The sequence below is a fragment of the Gorilla gorilla genome, chromosome 3 (genome assembly GCF_029281585.2).
Source record: "Gorilla gorilla gorilla isolate KB3781 chromosome 3, NHGRI_mGorGor1-v2.1_pri, whole genome shotgun sequence".
Taxonomy (NCBI): domain Eukaryota; kingdom Metazoa; phylum Chordata; class Mammalia; order Primates; family Hominidae; genus Gorilla; species Gorilla gorilla.
In genome coordinates, this window is record NC_073227.2 from 108,314,036 (window position 1) to 108,336,365 (window position 22,330).

The 22,330-nt window shown below is 42.7% G+C and overlaps 1 protein-coding gene across 2 annotated transcripts in view; it reads left to right on the forward strand.

The window, feature by feature from the left end:
• The first annotated feature begins 5,677 nt into the window (after positions 1 to 5,677).
• PKD2 (polycystin 2, transient receptor potential cation channel) overlaps positions 5,678 to 22,330 on the forward strand; it is a 70,012-nt gene continuing 53,359 nt past the window's right edge. The window contains exons 1-2 of one of the 2 annotated variants that reach the window (XM_004039107.5): positions 5,678 to 6,379; positions 17,474 to 17,587. In XM_004039107.5, the coding sequence (XP_004039155.4) occupies positions 5,785 to 6,379; positions 17,474 to 17,587 (709 nt within the window). In that variant the 5' untranslated portion in view covers positions 5,678 to 5,784. The remainder of the gene's footprint in view (positions 6,380 to 17,473; positions 17,588 to 22,330) is intronic. The other variant, XM_055384628.2, reaches the window with a different exon arrangement.

The following is a 22,330-nucleotide window of genomic DNA, read 5'->3' on the forward strand; positions in this document are numbered from 1 at the left end:
TTTTTTTTAACAGAACAGGATAAAATACTCGTGAAATACCATTCACAGGGGCCAAGGAGACGTGATGCTGATTGGGCAAGCCTGAGCTCCACAATCACCACTTGGGAGCTAGCAGTGGTGTCAGCCACACCTGAGACACATATAGGCTAAGAATGGCAGCAGGGGTGGGTAGGTGGGGGTGTCCCCAAGAAAACTTGCACTAGAAAACGGACTGGCTGCTGAGCTGCTAATAAGCCAGAGTCCCTGCTCTCCAGGAGCTTATGCGCCACTCACGAAGACGTCTATGTGAACAGATATTTTCAGTATAAGGTGGCAAATGTTGGAATAAAGGTTTACAGGGTAGAGAGGCATGTCAATTCAGGCTGGGGGCCAAGATTGTGTCTATGGAAGGTTCCAGGGAGAGATGAAGTCTGAGTCTAGAAAGATTCCTAAGTTTTTATGGGTAGAGAAGTTGAGAATGATCTATGGATGTTTCCAGGCAGTTTAACTATAAGATTTGATCTCGTTGAAGGTAGGAATCATGTCTTATCTTTGTCACTCTGGAATGCAACACAGTGACTGGCATGTAGCAGACACTCAATACATGTTTTATAAACTTATTAATATTCCTTCATTAGTCCTCAACAAAAATTCTGTGGGGGATTTATAAGATGGGTATTTAACCTCATTATCCAGAGAAGGAAATTGAGATAGAGAGATTAGGTCATCAAGATCACGGTGCCAGCCAATTATGGTGCCAAGATAACCCCACAGAGACAGGGATGTATGCAGGCCAATCCAAACCAAAATCTATCATGAAGAAGGCCACAAATCCTAGCTTTATGTTATTAAAGCAGCAAAATGAGAAACAAAGCAAAGTCAAAGTCTTACTGTGGTTAGCAGTTCTTCTCATAAAGCCCAAAACACCAGATTTTCTTCTAATGATTTCAGATGTCAAGTGGTAAAAATTGATTTTACAATGTTCTTAAGTAAATAAGTACTGGGGAAAAAAATGAGGAGGAAACATGTTTGTTTGGGTAAATTGCTAAGCAACACCACACATGCCAGAAACTCCTTTTGGATTTCCTCTCGAGGTGGAGACCGCGAAAGCAACGGGTACTTCAGTTTGTGTCTGTTTCATCAGTTCACACTGGAAAATAAAAGCCAAACAGGCAATTCTAATAATACAAGAGTCAGAGGTGTGGAGGCCACTAATATTAAATTAGACTGAACTGTTTAAGGTTGCCTTTTAAAATGGCTCCTTCCAGCGTCCACGGTGGCACTAAGACTGAGGTGAGATTTGTGCAGCGTGTCCAGGAAGATCTAGCACACTGATGAAAAAAAAAACAAACAGCAGCCAGGCCATGTTATCTATCCCACTCAGTATTTCCAGATGCTACAGACGATGGAAATTTGTAATGTGACAACAGGATTGTGGAAATGAGATGAAAAAAACTTTGTGCATGTCACTTATTTAATAATGGAAAATTTCTTATTAGAAGTAAGGTCTTCAGATGGGTATTAAAGGAAGGAATTCCATGGGTAGGGAGAGAAATTTACAGCCTCAGGGCCTGCTTGAGCAAAAGCTGGGCACTCTAAAGGGGAGAAACAAATTAACATAAAAGCACAAAAGGGAACCTTAGTAAGCCAGAAGGAATGAATAAGTATTTGAACAGGAAATATATTAGATGGCTGGTGTTGGGTTTATGAAAATTAAGATTGAAATTAATATTGAAACTCCAAAATGTAAGATTTAGGGTGCAATGGACCAAATGCTATTTAAGTGGTATTACACAAAAATTGCTGCGAATTTTTAATGATTACATTTCTTGCAATAATTTGTAAAGAAAATTTTGGGTAAGCACACATATAACTCTGAATTATGTATGTGCAGACACATTTCCAATCAATTTGAATTCTTTTAAGGGTGGGGATATAGTTTCAGGAAGAAGATTTCAGATTTTGTTTTAAATAGGAACTGACACTCTAGAAAGAAAAAAAAAGGCCTATTTACGTTATCATTAACTATAGAGAATCTGTACTCCTTAACGTGCATCTGAGGCTTCCTATGATCTGGCCCTACCTACCTTCCCTACCCATGCCAGCCTGGGCAATCTCTCTTCTGAATCCCCTCAAACCCTGTAAAATATAAGCTCACCTCTATGAGAGCTGGGCTTTTCCCCTATTTAATGAATTGCCGTCTCTCCTAGTATTGTGCCTGGCATATAGTAGGTGTTTAGTAAGTATTTGTTATAGAAGCCTCTAGGATTGGCATGGAGCCCTCCAGAAACTCACAGCCTAGCTGGAACAAAGACATCCACAAAAGTAATTATAATAGATGAAAATGGTTATCATAATTAAGATATAAAAGCTAAGACCACTTCTAACACTAACAAAGACATCCACAAAAGCAATTATCATAGACGAAAACAGTTATCATAATTAAGACATAAGAGCTAAGACTACTTCTAACACTATTAGCATGTACATGTCAGATGGTGTTCCACATGCTATGGTCTGGGTGTTTGTGTTCCCCCCCATAATTCATACATTGAAATCCTAACCTTCAAAGTGATGGTATAAGGAGGTGGGGCCTCTCAGAGGTGATTACATCATGGGGCTGGAGCCCTCACAAATGGGATTAGCGCCCTTAGAGAAGCAGCTCAAGGGAGCTCTTTTATCCCTTCTACCATAAGACACAGCTAGGAGGTGCAGTCTATGAACCAGAAGGCAGACCCTCACCAGACAACAAATCTGCTGGCAGCATGATCTTGGACCGTCCAGCTTCCAGAACTGTGAGAAATAAAGGTTCATCGTTTATAAGCCACCCACTACATGATATTTTTTATAGCAGCCCGAATGGACTAAAACACATGTATTAATTCACCTAATCCTCACAACAACCCTGTGAGGTAGGCATTATCATTATCCTCATTTTTGGCGGTACAAGGAGATAAAGTGACTTTCCCAAGGTCACACAGCTAGGAAGTAGTGAGTAAATCAGAATCCAGGCAGTCTGGCTCCAGGGTCCTTACAACGAATTAGTGACTGCAGGCACAAGCATACAGTAACCTGACTCAAAGACCACTGAATTTTCTTCTAAGTCTGGGATTCCAGATGATTGCTTCACTAGTGCTAACAGTGAAGTATAGAAATGTGGGGGAAATATTTATGAAACCTCTTCCATTTGGAACACATTGGTGCTTCTCAAACTTTGGATGCCTGAGAATCCCCTGTGAAGATTGAGAATTTCAGGACTGGAATCCGGAAGATTTTGAGTCAATAAGGTTGGAATGTGGACCCAGTATCTATATTTTTAGCAAGAGCTGCAAGTGATGCTGGAGATCTTCTGATCACAATTTGAAAACATTGTACTAGGCCTATTCTCCAGAGGACCCTTTGGCTCAGATTCTGCATTCTCTTTCCAGGCCTGGCTCTCCTCTGTTGGAATGTGTCTGTAAGAATCCTTCGACTCTGCAGTGCTGGTGGTGCTATTCAGGACATCTTCAGCTTCAGAAGTTCCTTGGATGACAGGCACCATAACCCTTAACCCACTTGGTAATCTCTCATTTTTGGTCTGTCTCCTCTTGAGGGCCAAGGCTGTATCATACTCCGCTCTACATGCCCAGACCTTAATTCAGGGCACAGGAAATGTCTTCAGAATGAACTGATGAATAGCATGAGCTAGGGCTGTGCTCCAGACCCACCAGCCTTGCCTTTGAGAAGCTCACAGTTAAGAGAAGAACATGAATATCTAAATTAATAAACTGCAGGATCAGGTAATAGGTAGCCATAATTACCTAAATATTAGCAGCATGTTATATGTGCCTAGAGAACAAATGAATAATTCATTAAGGTGGATGGATGGCATGGGATGCCATGCTAGAGGAGTAGATTAAGAGCTGTTAAAGCTAAATTGTGTCCTCCCCAAAATTTCTGTGTTGAAGTCCTAACCCCCATTACCTCAGAACATGACCATACTTGGAGACAGGGTCTTTACAGAAGTAATGAAGTGAAAACAAGGTCATGAGGGTAGGCCCTAATCCAATATGATGTATAAGAATAGACTATTAGGACACAGACGCATACAGAGGGAAGACGGAAGACGGCGTGAGGACACAAAAGCGGGGCCATCTGCAAGCCAAGGAGAGAGGCCTCAGAAGAAACCAACTCTGTCAACACCTCGTGAGAAAATACATTTTTTTCTTTTCTTTTTCCTTCCTTCCTTCTTTTTTTCTATCTTTCTTCTCTCTCTCTCTTTCTTTCTTTATGAGACAGAGTCTCACTCTGTCACTTGGAGTGCAGTGGCCCTATCTCGACTTACTACATCCTCTGCCTCCCGGGCTCAAGCGATCCTCCCACCTCAGCGTCCCGAGTAGCTGGGACTAAAGGCACACACCGCAAAGCCTGGCTAATTTTTGTATTTTTTGTAGAGACAAGGTGAGCAAATAAATTTCTGTTAAGCCACCCAGTCTCTGGTACTTTGTTATGGCAGCCCTAACAAACAAATACAGGAGCAGATTATGAGAATTTACTAAACCAAACCACAGAAATTAAATTTTATCCTTTCACCTGCCAGAAGCCCACAGAGGTGTCTAAGCATCAACGTGACAAATAAGCAGCTTTGGTTCTGCAATATAACCTGGAAATAGTGAGGACACGGACGTGGAGAATAGAGATGGAGTTGACAGGGATCAATTGTTCTAATGCGGAATAATGCAAGACATAAGATCAAGCCAGCAGGAGTGAGAAACAGAGATCATATCAGGGTGCTATCTGTGGGGCAAAAGTAACAAGAAGATGAGGTGTAGGCGGTGGCGGGTAAACCGCGAGCCTTCCATGAAGAAGAGTGGCCTGGGAAGTGAGGAGGACAGCGAAGCCCCAAACCTCACCTTGGGATACGGGAAGTGAAGCAGGTTCCAGAGAAGGGGACAAGATAATGACTCAGGGTAGGATAAATTTCAGACAATTGCAGAGCATCACATTAGATGTGTTCAGAAGAGTGGAAATAAAGTTCTGTGCCTAGGCCCTCATGCAGGATTGTGTTGCTAGAAGTCAGTGCTGGCCGCAGGGAGACCGGAGATCACGGTGGAGGCACCAGCGATCCGAGAGTCCGATGACGAATCCCTGGGATCTCCACAATGTGTGGAGACAGAAGCCAACCAAAGAGCGAGAAAGCATCTCCAAACCAGCAGAATCAGGGGCAGGAGGCCCGCCAAATGCACAGCAAGTCAGCCTTGGTAGTTTGCAAATGGAAAGATTTCTTTGCCCCGCTGGAGACTTCAGCTCAGGCTGGATGTCGCTAATTCACACCATCTCACCAAAAGGTTCTTTCCCTGCACTTTGGTGAATCGAGGCAGAAGTGGCTGGTGGATAACGGGGACCCAAGAGTTATCTCAGCGTCGGGCAGGCATCGACAGCTCCAGGAGCCCTTTCCCTGCAGGCGGGCTGGCGGGTGAGCGATTCCCTCCCTTCCCAGGCCTTCCCGGGAATGGAACGTGGGCGCCCGCGCCCGGGCTCCGGTTCCACTTGGAACGCGGACTCGGGAGCCGCCGGGTGAGCGCGCAGACCGCGGGGCCGGCTCCCTCGCGCCTCCCGGCTCAGCGCGCCGCGGCGGATGGGCGAGGCGGGGCGAGGCCAGAGGGAGGCGGGCCAAAGGGGCGGGCGAGGGGACGCGGGACCGCGGGGAGGTCGGAGGCGGGGAGCAGGCGGCGGCGGGCGCCGGGAAGAAAGGAACATGGCTCCTGAGGCGCACAGCGCCGAGCGCGGCGCCGCGCACCCGCGCGCCGGACGCCAGTGACCGCGATGGTGAACTCCAGTCGCGTGCAGCCTCAGCAGCCCGGGGACGCCAAGCGGCCGCCCGCGCCCCGCGCGCCGGACCCGGGCCGGCTGATGGCTGGCTGCGCGGCCGTGGGCGCCAGCCTCGCCGCCCCGGGCGGCCTCCGCGAGCAGCGGGGCCTGGAGATCGAGATGCAGCGCATCCGGCAGGCGGCCGCGCGGGACCCCCCGGCCGGAGCCGCGGCCTCCCCTTCTCCTCCGCTCTCGTCGTGCTCCCGGCAGGCGTGGAGCCGCGATAACCCCGGCTTCGAGGCCGAGGAGGAGGAGGAGGAGGTGGAAGGGGAAGAAGGCGGAATGGTGGTGGAGATGGACGTAGAGTGGCGCCCGGGCAGCCGGAGGTCGGCCGCCTCCTCGGCCGTGAGCTCCGTGGGCGCGCGGAGCCGGGGGCTTGGGGGCTACCACGGCGCGGGCCACCCGAGCGGGAGGCGGCGCCGGCGAGAGGACCAGGGCCCGCCGTGCCCCAGCCCGGTCGGCGGCGGGGACCCGCTGCATCGCCACCTCCCCCTGGAAGGGCAGCCGCCCCGAGTGGCCTGGGCGGAGAGGCTGGTTCGCGGGCTGCGAGGTAAGAGCGCGCGACCCGCAGCGGCAGATGCACGAACCAGAACGGCCGGGGCCATCGCCCGCTGCGGCAGCTCCCCGGGCTCCATCTCGCATCCCCTCTGCGTTCCGCCTCCCTTGAAAGCGCATTCCCCACCTCCGCTAATCCTGCCCTATTTCCGGTACCCTGCGCGGAATTCCACTGCTCTTTTGTTGGTGCACATTTATTGGATACCTGCTTCTTCAGGATATGTCACCATAGTCTTTTTTACTGAAAATTAGTGAAAGCCTAATTAGAGTGAAAGAGTACATCTGGGTTTTTTTTCTTGTAGAGGAAAAAATGAACATTACTTGTGTAACCGATGGTAGTTGCAACTGCATATTTGCCAATGTCACAAAATCTAAAGGAAAATGTTATAGTCACCCGTGGTTTCCTTCTTGCCTGGATACTCCATTGTCCCGGGCTGAAAAGGGTAGCAGTACAGTACATATAATGTCAAGTTGTGGGAGGAGTGTGGCAGATTGTCATTGATGCATTTTTTTGGTGATGTGTGTGGTTGTTTTGGGGAGTGGGAGCTGTTAAGAACACCACAAATAGAATAAAATAATATCCGTGAAGTTATTTGGCCGTTTCTAATTCTAGACATTTTTCTGAAAACAGTTGCAAAGGAAAGATTACATTGTTTTAAAAAAATTTGAAGTATGTTTTTAAATAGCTAAATTAATGTTCTTTGAAATTCCACCAAAATGATGAAGTCACCAGATAGCAGCTGATAAATGTGTCTGAGTCCAGTGCGCCGAGCTCTACAAAAGGCAGAAGAGGAATTTTCAAATTTGCCAGTGCCCAGTAAGAGGACATGAATTTTCCAGTACCAGAGGAAATTCTCTTTTTACAAATCTTGTCAGAGGTATCCTTGGAAAAGTATTTCATTTGCTTTTACCCTCCAAATTATTTTAATCTATATTTTTAAGAGTTTCCATTCTCAGTTGAGTTCTTCTTGTTCTTCTCCTTCTGTCAGTTTTGAAAGTCTTGCACAAAAACAATCCAGGTGTTGTTACAGCAGTGTGATTAAAACCAGGTCAGGCCTACACTGAAATCCCAGTTCCACCACTCATTAGCTGTATGACCTTGAGCAAGTTACTTATCCTCTCTGATCCCCAATTTTTGGATTTTTTTTTTTTTTAAAGAGATGATCATAACGCTTAGGCCTTGACTCTTTGGGAGAATTAAATGAGTTAAGACATAAAATGTGCAGCATGTATTTGTCATGTTGTTAGAGCTTCAGAAATATAAATGTAAACATTTTGGTACTTCGTTTATGGAGGTTCTTATACTAGTTAATTTTATTCAAAGCATGATGGGGAACAAAAGATCCTTTTCGGATAACCTGTGTGAGTAAATTAATAAAACACTAACATTTTTTAAGATTCAAAACTGGATTAATTATGTTATTTTACACCATTTAAAATGTGCATTTAAAAAATATTCACTGAAGTGAGAGAGAAGTTCCTTTTAAGTTAATAAATAATGGTAAGTTGCATGATCCTTTTAACTCAGTTTAAGCATTTGATAACACACCTAACCTTGTTTGAATAAACTCAGTAACAGAATATAGAGAAATAAAATACATATTTCATATGAGTATGTATGTAAATTTATTTCTTTTAAAGAAAAATTTCAGGAAACAAAATGAATAAGCTCATAGTCGTAAAACCTCTAGCCAAAGTGTGTCAATGGTCTGATTTGTAGGAGAGCAGACTCAGGAATCGGGAATTTTTTTTTTTTTTTTTTTTTAAGAGACAAGGTTTCACTCTGTCACTGAGGCTGGAGTGCAGGGAAGCGAACGTAGCTCACTGCGGCCTCAAACTCCTGGGCTCAAGCTGCCCTCCCACCTCAGCTTCCCAAGTAGTTGGGATTACAGGTGCAAGCTGCTGCTCCTAGCTGAAAAGTTTTAATTTTATAAAATGTTTAAATAAATTGTTATTCCTTTCTTTTATGAAGAAATATAATTGATATTCTTGTCACTTATTAAATAAGCAACATTTGTTAAATATTTAGCACCTACTGTGAAGATAGCACTGTGCTAGCTGCTGTGAATAAACTAGAATAGCATATCACTGTTTTCCTATGGACGAAAACCCAGAAATGTAAAATAAATAGCTATGAATGGGTTGAGATTCCTCCTGCCCCCTTTGGATACTGATGACAGAAATCTTATATGCACTATGTAAGCAGTGCCCTAGGATCAGAACAGAAAGTAACTTGCAATTTTTAAAGGTGGGAGAAATGACTGAAGTTTGGAGTGGTCAGGAGTTTCCCTGGAAGTCTCTTACCTTTGTGACTTTGTATAGCTCCCTCAAACTACCTGAGCCTGAGCTCCTCATTTATAAAATGGAAGAGTTGAACCTAGCTTCCAAGGTCCTTTCTAGCTTCACCGTGCTCTGGTCTGTTGTTTAATGACATGAATCCAAGATGGACAACAAATGGTCGATTTTGCTCCTTCTACAGTAAGTAGATCTATCTTCTTAGCAGAAGTAAAATAGTAAAGAAGGAAGACATGTTTGAGGCCTGTTGAGGCCTGTTTGCTGTATGCATTGTATCTAATCAAGGAATTGAGAATGTAGCCCTAAATATTAGGAAGGAGTTGAAAGTTTCTGAGCAGGAACAGAACATGCTGAAAGGAAATTGTGTCAGCAGCATGGTGTACAGGAGAGCTTGGCAGAGAGAAAGGAGGCAAGAAGACCTGTGGGAGGCAGCCAGTAAGGAGGTGAAGAGGGCCTGGACCAAAGGAAGCCAAGGATGACTGAAAGATTTAAAGATGAAGCCCAGATTTAAAAGTATCCTCAAGTATTTGTTTATTCTTTTCTTAGCAAATTCTTTTTAGTACAAAGATAAAATATGGCCCTCTGAGTCATAAAATTTTCTGAATTTCAGAAGTTGAATGTTTTTCTGAATGTATCAACCTGTTAAAGTCAGTTCCTGTTTGTTATTTTAGGCGTATATTCTTGGGCTTTTTTTTTTTTCCTAGAGAAACTATGAAGTACTAGCTGTACAAGTCAGGGTGGGCTAAGCTGCTAAAACAGATACCTCCCTCCCCTTCAATACCCTGAAGAACAAGAAGTTAATTTTTTGCTCGTGTAACATTTCAGAGAGGGTATTCCAGGTTGAGTACCTGAAATAATGAATGAAATAATAAGTCGACTCTTATTTCTCCTAAAATAATTGGATCTTGACATTGAAATTGGTGTGCTGATTGTATTTAATAAGTGACCTCCAATGCAGTTATTTCATTTTGCCATACTTTATGTAATTTTTATTTTTTCTGCCTTCCCTTTCGATGTCTAAAGGGAAGCATAATTAGTTATTGGAAAGGTTATTGAGACTTAAAAAAAGATTTGAACATGGCTTTGGTTGATGCTACCACACAGAAACTGCAAACATCCAACTCACCGCTCTTAGTTGCTGCTCATGATAGTCTATGCACAGTGACTGATGAATTTAGCCTGTCTTGAGGCTTCAGAACTTAGTCTTATGTCATCACCAGCAGAGCGTTATCCTAAATTACATGTTTTCAGTGGGGGGGGGGGGGGGGGGGGGGGAGGGGCAGTTTTGCCCCTCAGGGGACATGTGGCAATCTCTGGAGACATTTTTGATTGTCATACCCGGGGGGATGCCCCTGGCATCTCCTGGGTTGAGGTTAAGGATGCTGCTAATCTACAATGCACAGTACAGCCACCCCCCCCACACACACTACAAAGCATTCTCCCACCCAAATTGCCAGGAGTGAGGACTTTGAGAAACCCTGCCCTAGACTGTTAAATTCAAAAATAAATAATGGTTTATTGCTCACAGTGTGCCAGGCACTGTGTTAAACTCCTTATATTCATAGTTTCGTTTTTATCCTCACAACAACCTGTGAAGAAAACTCTCATCGTCACCACTTTACTGTTGAGGGCACTAAGCCTTCTAAAGGTTAAATGACTTGCCCAGGGCCGCAACTATTAGATGTTGCAGTCAGGATTTAATTCCAGGCACTTTATGTTCAAAGTGTTTCTCATCCACTATGCTATATGCCAGTAGTGCCCAAACCTAACTTTAGCCAGCAATTGTCTGCATCTCTTTAGTTTATGAACATTTATTTATTAGGACATGCAGGATAAATCGTACCAACACAGTCCGTGTATCCAGAATTCTAATTGATCTAGGGAGTGGGAGAGCCTGCCTCTCTATTTTTTTTAAATTGGTGTGAAATATACATAACATAAAATTGGCCATTTTAACCATTTTAAGTATATAATTGAGTGACATTAAGTAGATTTATTATATTATGTAAATGGACTTAACACGATTTATTTCCAGAACTTTTTTATCATCCCAAACAGAAACTCTGTACTCATTAAACCATAACTCCCTGTTTCCTCACTCCCCCTTGCCCCAGACCCTAGTAACCTCCATTCTACTTTCCCTTTCTGTGAGTCTACCTGTTGTAGCTACCTGATGTAAGTGAAATCAGACCATGTTTGATCTTTTGTGTCTGGCTTATTCACTTAGCATAGTATTTTCAAGGTTTATCCATGCGTGCAAATTCCCTTCCTTTTTATGACTAAATAGTATTTCATTGTGTGTGTACATGTGCACATACAATGAAATACTATTTAGTCATAAAAAGGAAGTTTGTACACATATATATACACACACCAAATTTTGTTTATCCATTCATCAGTTCATGGGCATTTGCGGTTTTTTTCCACCTTTCGACTGTTGGGACTTTCCGTTTATTTTTAATCTGAACTTTACTCCATCACTTCCTCCCTTTCCTTTTTTATTCGCACCATAATTTTGAACAAGCAGACTTTGTATTTTCATTACTCTGGGGATTTTTTTGAGGGAGGCTTGCTACCCTTTGGGGTTGTGGTAAGGTTGTGCCAGTAACAGAATTCATGCAGTAAAAAACATTCATGGGACTTTCTTTTGTGATAGGTACTAGGGACGCAGAGATGAATAATACAAGGTCTCGACCTTCAAGGAGCTCAGGGTTTAGTAGGGAAAACAGAGGTATAAGTAAGTCATTGCAATGCCAGGTCCCAGATATGGGAGGATTCCAACAAAGAGAGGATAAGGCCAGGCACAGCCGCTCATGCCTATAGTCCCAACACTTTGGGAAGCTGAGATGGGAGGATCACTTAAGCCCAGCAGTTCAAGGCTACCCTGGGCAACATAGTGAGTGGCAAAAAATACAAAAATTAGCCAGGCAGGGTGGCACATGCCTGTGGTCCCAGTTATTTGGGAGTTTGAGGTGGGAGAATCACCTGAGCCTGGGAGATTGAGGCCGCAGTGAGCTGTGATCACGCCACTGCACTCCAGCCTGGGTGACACAGTGAGAGGTGAGAGCCTGTATCTAAAAAAAAAAAAGAGAGAGAGGATCAGATTTACCTGGAGAGGTCAGAGAAGGTTTCCAGAGGGAGTAAAACTTGAGCTTCATTTTGAAGAATGAGGGGGGAATACAAGGAGGGAAAAATAATAGGAACAAGACCTGTTCCTGTTACAGCAAACCTGTAACTCCCACCATGGAATGGGCACATTTTCCTGTAGACATTTGGAGCCAGTGTGGGCTTCAAGCCTAGGGGGCTGATATGATCACTTGTCAATCTGAAGATGACTCTTGGAACAACGTAGAGGATAGGGTGAGGTGGGTAGGCTGGTGGCTGACAGACTAGGTCAGGAGAGGGCTGACCAAGAGGAGGAGGGGTGACGAGGGCTGGAACCAAGGCGTATGAGCTGGGATGGAAAGAAGCTAGATAGAAGGGAAACAAAAACCATCAGAACTGTGGAACCAACTCCATGGGAGGGATAAGAAGAAGGCCTATTCTAGGGTGAAACCCAAATTTCTGGCATGGTACCATTAACCCAAACAGAAAGAGTAGATTTCCAGAGAAAGAAAAACAAATTTTGCGGGAGGTGAGTGTGAGCTGTCTAGAGAATATGCAGGTAGAACTACATGTTAACTGTAACATATACTTGTCTGCACCTCAGGAGATGGCTGATTAAGAATTCAGGATTCAGGCCAGGCACGGTGGCACGCGCCTTTAATCCCAGCTGCTTAAGAGACTGAGGCGGGAGGATTGCTTGAGCCTGGGAATCCGAGATCAGCCTGGGCAACATAGCAAGACACTGTCTCAAAAAAAAAAAAAAATTCAAGATTCTGGAGTCAATATTACTTAAGGTAGCAACTGTCTATTCTATAGAAAATGGACAAATATAGATAAAAAGCCACTTCCCTTTCTAAAAGTGTCCCTGCAATTCAAGTGAATACTAGGAAGGATTGTGTTCATTCTTCTAAACAAGACTCACATGTGTCTTAGCACAAAAACAGGATTCTTTTATGATACAAATGCACTGAGAATTTGGTCAGGCTATCACAATGAACTGATAGTTCATATGGATTTGAGTCTTTATACCACTCTGAAATCTGGACCAACTGGGCCTCCTAAGGCCATTTTGCAGATCTGGGCTTGTTTCTGAAGCTACAGACAGGCCTCTTCCAAGCACTAAGTGCTCCACAAATAATATTTCTGATTCCCAGAACAACCCCACAAAAAGGTACTCTTACTCCATTTTTAGATGAGGAAGTGGAGGCTCATGATGTCAGGTAAGCTTTCTCAGCTCCCAAGTGGTTAAGCCCTCAGTTTAATATCATTTGACTCCAGAGCCCTATGTTGCACCATGCCTTGATAATAGGCCATATGGGTTTCATGTATTTCAGATGGGGAAGGTTAGTGTGAGGTGAAAGATACACAATTAACCTTTTAACCATGGAACTGAAATATTTACAGATGAAGTGATACAATAGCTGGAATTAATTCCAAAATAATTGGGGTGGTAATGGTCCATGGCCTGTTAGGAACTGGGCTGCAGAGCAGGAGGTGAGCAGCAGGCTAGTGAGCATTACTACCCCCTGTCATATCAGCAGTGGCATCAGATAGGTGAGGATGTAAATGAACTAGGATTGGCATTGAGTTGATATTGTTGGATCTAGGTGATAGATTTATCATTATAATATTCTCTCTTTGTGATATTTCTGATATTTTCTAAAATAAAAAGTTGTAGTTATTTATTTAGACAGAGTTTCACTCTTTTGCCCAGGCTGGAGTGCAGTGGTGTGATCTTGGCTCACTGCAGCCTCCGCCTCCCGGGTTCAAGCGATTCTCCTGCCTCAGCCTCCCGAGTAGCTCACCACCACACCCAGCTAACTTTTGTATTTTTAGTAGAGACGAAGTTTCACCATGTTGGATAGGCTGGTCTCAAACTCCTGACCTCAGGTGATCCACCCACCTCGGCCTCCCAGAGTGCTGGGATTACAGGCGTGAGCCAGTGTGCCCAGCCAATAAAAAGTTTTTGAAAGGATTTAGATAAAATAGTTGGGGAAATGGCATTTTTGTTCAAAGCCAACTATTTATGTTTGGAATATCTTTTGTGCCTAGAGTTCTCCATTACAGAGTTCCCCAGTGTTCCTATTAATAAGTAACATTGAGCAGAGGAATGCACTGTTTAGATCATCAGTCCCCAACCTTTTTGGCACCAGGGACCGGTTTCATGGAAGACAATTTTTCCACAGACCTGGGGTAGGAAGTGTTTGGGGATGAAACTGTTCCACCTCAGATCATCAGGCATTAGTGAGATTCTCATAAGGAGCAGGCAATCTAGATTCTTCACATGCGCAGTTCACAACAGGGTTCTCACTCCTGAGAGAATCTAATGCCACCCCGATCTGACAGGAGGCGGAGCTCGGGCGGTAATGCTCGCTTGCCTGCGGCTCACCTCCTGCTGTGGGGCCCGGTTCCTAACAGGCCATGGACCAGTACCCGTCTGCAGCCTGGGGACTGGGGACCCTGCTTTAGATGATGTACTCTGGCTTTGCATTCTGGCATTAGCTAAGCACCCTCTTAAAGGAAATTGGGTCTATACTCTCATTCCGTGTTCTCCCTAACACCTGGAAACATTGAATACCTGCAATGCTGGGAAGTTAACTCCCACCACAACTAGAACAGCTATGGGAAAGACAACAGTTGATTTTGAAGAGTGTCACCAATTTGCACATGATTCCATCCTTAACCATTCTTATCCTATCAGCTCTGCCAAACATGGAGAATAGTTGGCTGCAGGACAGCTATTTTTCCTACTTGTAGATGCAACTATTTCTCACCCACCAGGATGTAAAAGGTCCCTGTACCCTAAGATTGGTCCTACATATACACCCAATGGGAAAATGAGATGAAAAATTTAAAGCAGTAAATATTTGAGGAAGTAGATAGAGTAATTTAGAAAAAGAAAATACACAGGGCCAAGCACAGTGGCTCACATCTGTAATCCCAGCACTTTGAGAGGCCAAGGCGAGAGGATTGCTTGAGCTCAGGAGTTTGAGGCCAGCCTAGGCAATGTAGTGAGACCCCACCTCTACAAAAAATTAAAAACTTAGTTGGGCTTGGTAGTATGTACCTGTAGTTTAAGAAACTTGGGAGGCTGAGCTGAGGCAGGAGGATTGTTTGAGCCCGGGTGGTCAAGGCTGCAGTGGGCCATGATTGCGCCAGAGTACTCCAGCCTGGGTGATAGAGTGAGACTCTGTCTCAAAAAAAAAAAAAAAAAAAAAACAGAGACAGAAAAAAAGAAAGAAAATATATGGATGTATATCATATAAAAATATAAATAAGGGAGGCCGAGTGCAGTGGCATGCCTGTAGTCCCAGCACTTTGGGAGGCTGAAGCAGGAGGATCACTTGAGGCCGAGAATTTGAGACCAGCCTGGGCAATGTACTGAGACCTCATCTCTGCAAAAAATCAAAAAATGAGGCGGAAGGATGGCTTGAGCCCAGGAGATCAAGCCTTCAGTGAGCTGTGATCGCACCACTACACTCCAGGCTGGGTAACAGAGAGAGACCCTGGCTCAAGATAAATAAATTCATACATACATACATACATACATACATACATAAGAGGACTTGTTTCTTTCCATTTGCAATGTTTCATTCAAAGGCTAGAATTAAATTGCCATAGGCCATCACAAGTTTAGCTTGAATATTATTATTTTTTCAAGATGGAGTCTCACTCTGTCACCCAGGCTGGAGTGCAGTGGTGTGATTTTGGCTCACTGCAACCTCTGTCTCCCGGGTTCAACCGATTCTTCTGCCTCAGCCTCCCATGTAGCTGGGATTACAGGCGCCCGCCACCACACCTGGCTAAGTTTTGTATTTTTAGTAGAGACGGGGTTTCACCATGTTGGCCAGACTGGTCTTGAACTCCTGACCTCAAGTGATCTACCTGCCTCAGCCTCCCAAAGTGCTGGGATTATAGGCATGAGCGACTGCACCCAGCCTAGCTTGAAGAAAATTTGATAGGAGTTTGTTTTTTTCTATTTATAGGCCAAGCAATACCATGTATAAATATTAAGAATCATGGCTGTTCCTTAGTGCCTAGTTGTTTATAAACCATGGGAAAGAATGAAATCATTGACCAGATGAGACACGGTAACAGTCTTCCCTGGGAGTAAAGAGACTAGCAGTCTCTATTGACATATATTTTAGGCCTGGCCTCCAAAATAAATTTACCCAAAGAAGTGATGTATTTGTGTCCAGGGCTACCGAGCCTAATCTTTGACTGCCTCTGTGTTATTCTAAGTTGTAATTTTCCGTGTCATCTAAATTTGTAATAATTCTTTAATATGATAGTGTTTCAGTGAACAAACATTCTGCTTGCTGCATTTCTTCTGAGTGAGTAATTCCCTGACAACTACCAGATCTTGGCAGAAGCAAAGTTGGTCATAAGTTATGCTCCACTCTCAGTGTTGGTGAAACGTATGATGTGTAACACAGTGTTTTTGAATTCAGTGCTGATTTTCCTAAAGGACATTTGGAAGGAAAAAAGAAAAGGAAAGGAAATACCCAAATTCAGGAATAGAACTTACATATTATTATAAGACTTAAAAAATACATGAACACTAATGATGAACTCATTTCTTCGAAGTAAAAGGCCTTATGCTATTTTTTCCCATTTCCCTATGTGGCTTGATTGTGGCGAAAGTGGCTGTGTGAGTTTCCATTATTGAAGGAGTTAAGGTCTGTGGAATCAAAGCATGAGACAACATGCAAGGACCAGGTTGGTTTCCATTTAACAGCCAACCTAATCTAACCGAAAGGATTGAGAGGTTTGTCTTTTTTGGAAAGTGTTAAGGTTCTTCCAAGTAACCAGCAATGTGACTTTACCACACTGTTCATTAACGGGGGTTTGGATGGCCACCATGTCTGCTGCTGGCTGAGTCCAAAACTGCGGTCACTCTCTCCAGCAAGCTCGTGGAGGGTTACGTCATCTTCACTCAGCCAGCCCAACGCTTTTTCCATCTGCTAAAATGTAGAACATGGTTGTTGATTCTACTCTTTCTACAAAGAAAGAGAGGGAACATGGATGAGTTGCTGCTTTTAAAGATTATATGTTAATTGCTGTTTTAAAAATCTGCTCAGCTAAGCACGCTTAGTGTAATCAGTCACCATGGAGTTTTTTAATAGGACAGCTTCTGCTCTTACAGAGCAGAGTTTTTATGCCAGTAGGTTAGAAGCATAACATGTTTCTATATTGAAGTGATTCTCCAACAAGGACTTCTTTTCATCAGGGGTGACCTAAAAGGTATTACTTGAAATATAATTACATTATGTTCTTAACTGGGTTTAGTAGTAGGATAATTACAAGGTTGTATCAACCTCAAATAGGAAGAACTGATAAGTTTTGCACAATTATTTAACTCCTCTGTTAGGCCTTCCTTATTTCCTGTTCTCTTTTTAAAATTTGACTAAGATATTGCTAATGGGCATGGGAGCCTATAAAATGATCAGAATTGTTGCCTTATGTTTTGCATGTTTGGGGTAACATTGGAGCCAGATGTACTCTTAAATAAAAGGTAGGCCTACAAAACCAGTTTCTCAGTTGCATTCAAAATGTGATTAAAAAAAAAAAAAAGGAGAATCTCCCTTATAGGTGAACTATTTAATTTGTGCTTTATTTTCCCTTTTGCCATTCATAAGATTTCTTAAATAAAATGATATCTTTTCTTTTCTTCATTATTATTTTAAAGGTCTCTGGGGAACAAGACTTATGGAGGAAAGCAGCACTAACCGAGAGAAATACCTTAAAAGTGTTTTACGGGAACTGGTCACATACCTCCTTTTTCTCATAGTCTTGTGCATCTGTAAGTAGAATATTTCCTTGCACTAATGGGAAAGTTTTGAAAAGATTTGACCTATCCAAATCATAATTAAAAGGAAGTGTGTATGCACTAGAGGGGCAACTGGGAAGTTACCTTCTTACCTTTGTTTTTAATTCTAATATTTTTATTTGGGCATTTGTTTATTGACTGTCTTCCTATGGTAGAATGCAAGCTTTATAAGAGAAGGGACGTGATTTGTTCTCTGCTGTACCCCCATTTCCCAAAACTGCGGATGGCAACGGAAGGCTCTGAAAAATATATAAGAAAGAATTTTTCTAATTGTGACTAAATTGTGACCAAATGCTAAGTGACTGTGAACTTGCGTTTAACACAGGACGGGAGAGGCAAAGAGTTCAATTCCAATTTAGAATTTGGTCAAGTTCTCTTCTGCACTCTGGTAAACATTAATTAAAAATCAGCATTATCTGACCAGCCAGTTCATCGTCAGTGGTGGTGATTTTTCACTATGAGATACGCGTGGCAACTTGCCAGACACCAAGAAACCAAGTTAGAGGATTTTTGTATTAGATTTCTTAACAATGAATACAGTATCACCATTATTACAGTATCATCATTATTGTCATACTATTATTATATCAGTTAACATAAAGTCTGCATAAGAATTGTTTCCAGAAAAATGACTTTCCAAATTTAACTTTCAGGAAATACAAATAATGCTACTAATATTGCTTTTATTGGCGTATACATGTAAAATCCCCTTCTTTTGGATTTGGATATGTTGTGTCATTGCCTTATTTTAATTCATTATTTCTTTTCAATCTTTAATAATTGCTGGGCTTTTACTCCACAAGAAACGTGCTATAGGCCCGTCTCTTTCGTCTTCTTTCCTTCTTTCAGTTCGTCTTCCCATCCTCTGTAGGGGGAGGGGAGGGATGCCTGAGCTAGAGACTAGCTGTAGGAACCATTTGTCTCAAAGTCCAGAAAGCCACAGGTGATGGATTTGTCCTCTGAATCAAAGGGCATTCGATGATGGATTTCTGTCATGTCTCATCTAAAGTCTTCACGAGAACAGATGAGGAAGCAGTTTTATGACCCCAGAGCCTCCTACCAAACTCCTCTGAGAAAAGGGTTCCTTTTTTTTTTTTTTTTTTTTTAAATTAGAGACAGAGTCTTGATCTGTTTCACAGGCCGGAGTGCAGTGGCACAATCATAGCTCACTGCAGCCTCGAGCTCCTAGGCTTCAGTGATCCTCCCACCTCAGTCACCCACATAGCTGGGACTACAGCTGCACACCACCATGCCCAGCTAACTTTTAAAACATTTTTGTAGAGGTGGGGTCTCACTTTGCTGCCTATACTGGTCTCCAGCTCCTAGCTTCAAGTGATCCTCCTGCCTCGGAAGTGCTGGGATTATAGGCATGAGCCACTGCACCCAGCCTGGATGTGATATTTTTATGTTTTAAATTGTTAGAGTTTAGAAACTTGAGATTGAGTTTGCTGCCTGCATTAAAATGATGCTTAAACATTAAACTGCAGTGGCCTTAAATATTAACAAGTTGATTAGAATTACTAAGTTCTTTTCAAGCTTTACATATACAGACAAATTTCTTATGCAAAATAGAAGGTAACCCCTGTACATAAGTCTAGAATTTCAGCAGTCCCCAAAACTGACTGAGCATTAGAATCACTCTGATTTTAAAGTACATATGTGGTTTTCCAAGATCTACTAACAGAGCCTCCATAATGTAGCCTAGAGAAACGAGTTTTCAGATGTAGTGATAAATTTGGAAGGTAAGTCAGAGAAGTAAGCTGAAGACAGAGAGTTTTAGGAAACATGCCTAAAGTCACATAATGAATTGGTTTTCTTGTTTGTTTGAGAATATTGTCGCTTTTTGTTCTTTTTCATGCAAATCACATTTTATTTCTTATGTGAATAGCTATATATTTAAAAATTTTGTTTTTGGAATATTGTAGAATCTCTGGTTAAGAAGGTATCTTAGCAGTCATATGGTCTGACCTCACTGAATGCTAAATTCTCTTTAAAACATCCCTCTCAGATGGTTACTCATACTGCCTCTGATTGAACAAGAGTCCCAGGTTAAGGGACTTACTTCTTTGAAATCATTCATTTCATTTTTCTACAGCTATGTTAGAAAGTTCGTCCTTCAGTGAAGCCAGAGTCTATCTCTTATAACTTCTACCCAGTTGCACCCTCCAAGCCTACCTATACCAAGTATCTTTTTTCCACATTGCTTTTCCAATTCAGTTCTTCTTAAGTTTGGAGACAAATATCTAATCTCCTCTAAGCCTTCTCCAGGTTAAGCCTTTCCAGTTCATCCAACTGTTGATTATGTGATTGGAGACACAAGTTTGAGTAACTCCCTTGATGGAAAGTCCCTCTGGTGCATGTTCTGTTCATCAGAGTCCCTAAGAAAGCACATGAGCCTCACCATGGTGAGTGGGGCCATGAGATTCCTAAACCAGACACTACACTGTGGCTTGTGCAACCTACCACGGCCAGACTCATGAGGCTGTCTCATCATATAAATAATTCCTTAGTCTCTTCACCAAAAACTGTGAAGCACTGTGTCCCCCAGCTGTATGTGAGCTAGCCTGGGACCATAGTGGAGGACTCCTCTTTCAACCCTGTTAAATTTCATCTTGTTAGGATCTGCCCATTTTTCCATTCTGTTGAAATTATCTTGGAACTGGATTCATTCATCTCACATCAGCTACTCCCCGAAGCCTCACAGTATCAGCAGAGTTATTATCTCTATCCATATCCTTGTAAATTATTAAACTAAAAAAGATTGGTCTAAGAACATCAGTCCATTAATCAAGGCTCTTTGGTTGGAGTTCACTTCATTATATTATCATCCAGCTCAGAGTGTTCATAAACAAGATGATAGGAAAGACTTTTCCAAATGCCTGTCTGAGTAATTCCACCATTCCTGTGATCTGTGAGCTGTTGACCAGATTAAAAAGGAAGTGAGAATAACCAGGCAAGATTTACTCCTAGCAAAACCTTACTGGCTTCTAGTGACTGAGTCCTTTCCCTATTGCTTACCAGCTATCTTTTTAATTACTAGTTTTAAAATCTTGCCAGCAATGTCAATATCAAATGACCAAGAATATCAAACTCATTACTCTGTATGTAAATGAGATAGTGTACTTACCCCTATGGCTTATGTATTAGGCTGTTCTTGCATTGCCCTAAATACCTGAGACTGGGTAATTTATAAGAAGAGAGTTTTGGCCAGGCACTGTGGCTCAGGCCTGTAATCTCAGCACTTTGTCAGGCTGAAGCAGGTGTAATGGTGAGCCAAGAGTTCAAACTTAGCCTGGACAACAAGGTGAAACCCCCTCTCTACAAAAAATACAAAAATTATCTGGGCATGGTGGCATGCACCTGTAGTCCCAGCCACCCAGGAGGCTGAGGTGGGAAAATTGTTTGAAGCTGGGAGTCAGTGATTGCAGTGAGCCATGATTGCAACACTGCACTCCATCCAGCCTGGGCGACAGAGCAAGACCCTGTCTCAAAAAATAAATAAATGAATAAATAAATAAAATAAATAAATAGAAAAGAAAAGAAAGAAAAGAGATTTAATTGCCTCATGGTTCTGCAGGCTGTAAGGGAAGCATAGCTCCAGCATCTGCTTCTGGGGAGGCTTCAGGAAGCTGTTACTCATGGCGGAAGGTGAAGCAGGAGCTTGCACATCATGTGGCAAAAGCAGGAGCAAGAGAGAGAGAGTGGGGCAGGGAAGAAGCTCCACACTTTTAAATGACCAGATCGCATGAGAAATCACTCGTTACCTCAAGGACAGTACCAAGAGATGGTACTAAATTCCTGAGAAATCCACCCCCATGATCTGATCACCTCGTACCAGGCCCCACCTTCAGCATTGGGGATTATGTTTCAACATGAGATTTGGATGGGGACAACATCCAAACTACATCACCTTGCATAGTAGGTAGGGTTTTAAAAAGCAGTCTGGCACAGTAAGAAAAGTACAGATTTTTTTTGCATCAGACAGACCTGAGTTAAAATCCCAGCTCCACTGCTAACATGCTAGGTAAATGTGGGCAAGTTAATTAACCTTTCTAAGCCTTTGTTTCCTCACTTGTAAAACAAGTATTTGGAAATATCATTGTGAAGATTAGAAATAATACATGAAAAGATCCTAGGATGCTGTCTGTCATACAGTAGTAGTAGTAAGAAGTTATTCTTGCCAAAGATTGTTGAGAATGGCAGAATTATCTCAGTTCTAAGAGCTATAGTTTCTAATTATTTGAGCCCAGACTCAGATTCATTTGGAGCAGCTAACTGCTCACCAAGAGCTTATTTTCCATCTTACCAATGAGGTTATGTGCCCTGTGATTTAAAAATCAGTCTACTTAACCTAGAGAACAGAAATGACATGAGAATTAAGTAATCTCACTTTCTCTGTTATTTAGGATGTATTCCTACTCAAAACCTGAGAGTTGCTATGAATTCACCATTAAAGCACTTATTAATATACATGGGTTACTGTTATAAATAGCAATAGTATTGCTATTGTGTGAGTTAGGTGTTGAAGTTCAAGAAAGGAATAAAGAATATTTAGAAGATCTTTGAAAACAGTGTCTGGGTACGGTGGCTCATGCCTGTAATCTCAGCACTTTGGGAGGCTGAGGCAGGCAGATCACTTGAGGTCACGAGTTCAAGACCCGCCTGGGCAACTTGGCAAGACCTTGTCTCTACAAGATATGCAAAAATTAGCCGGGC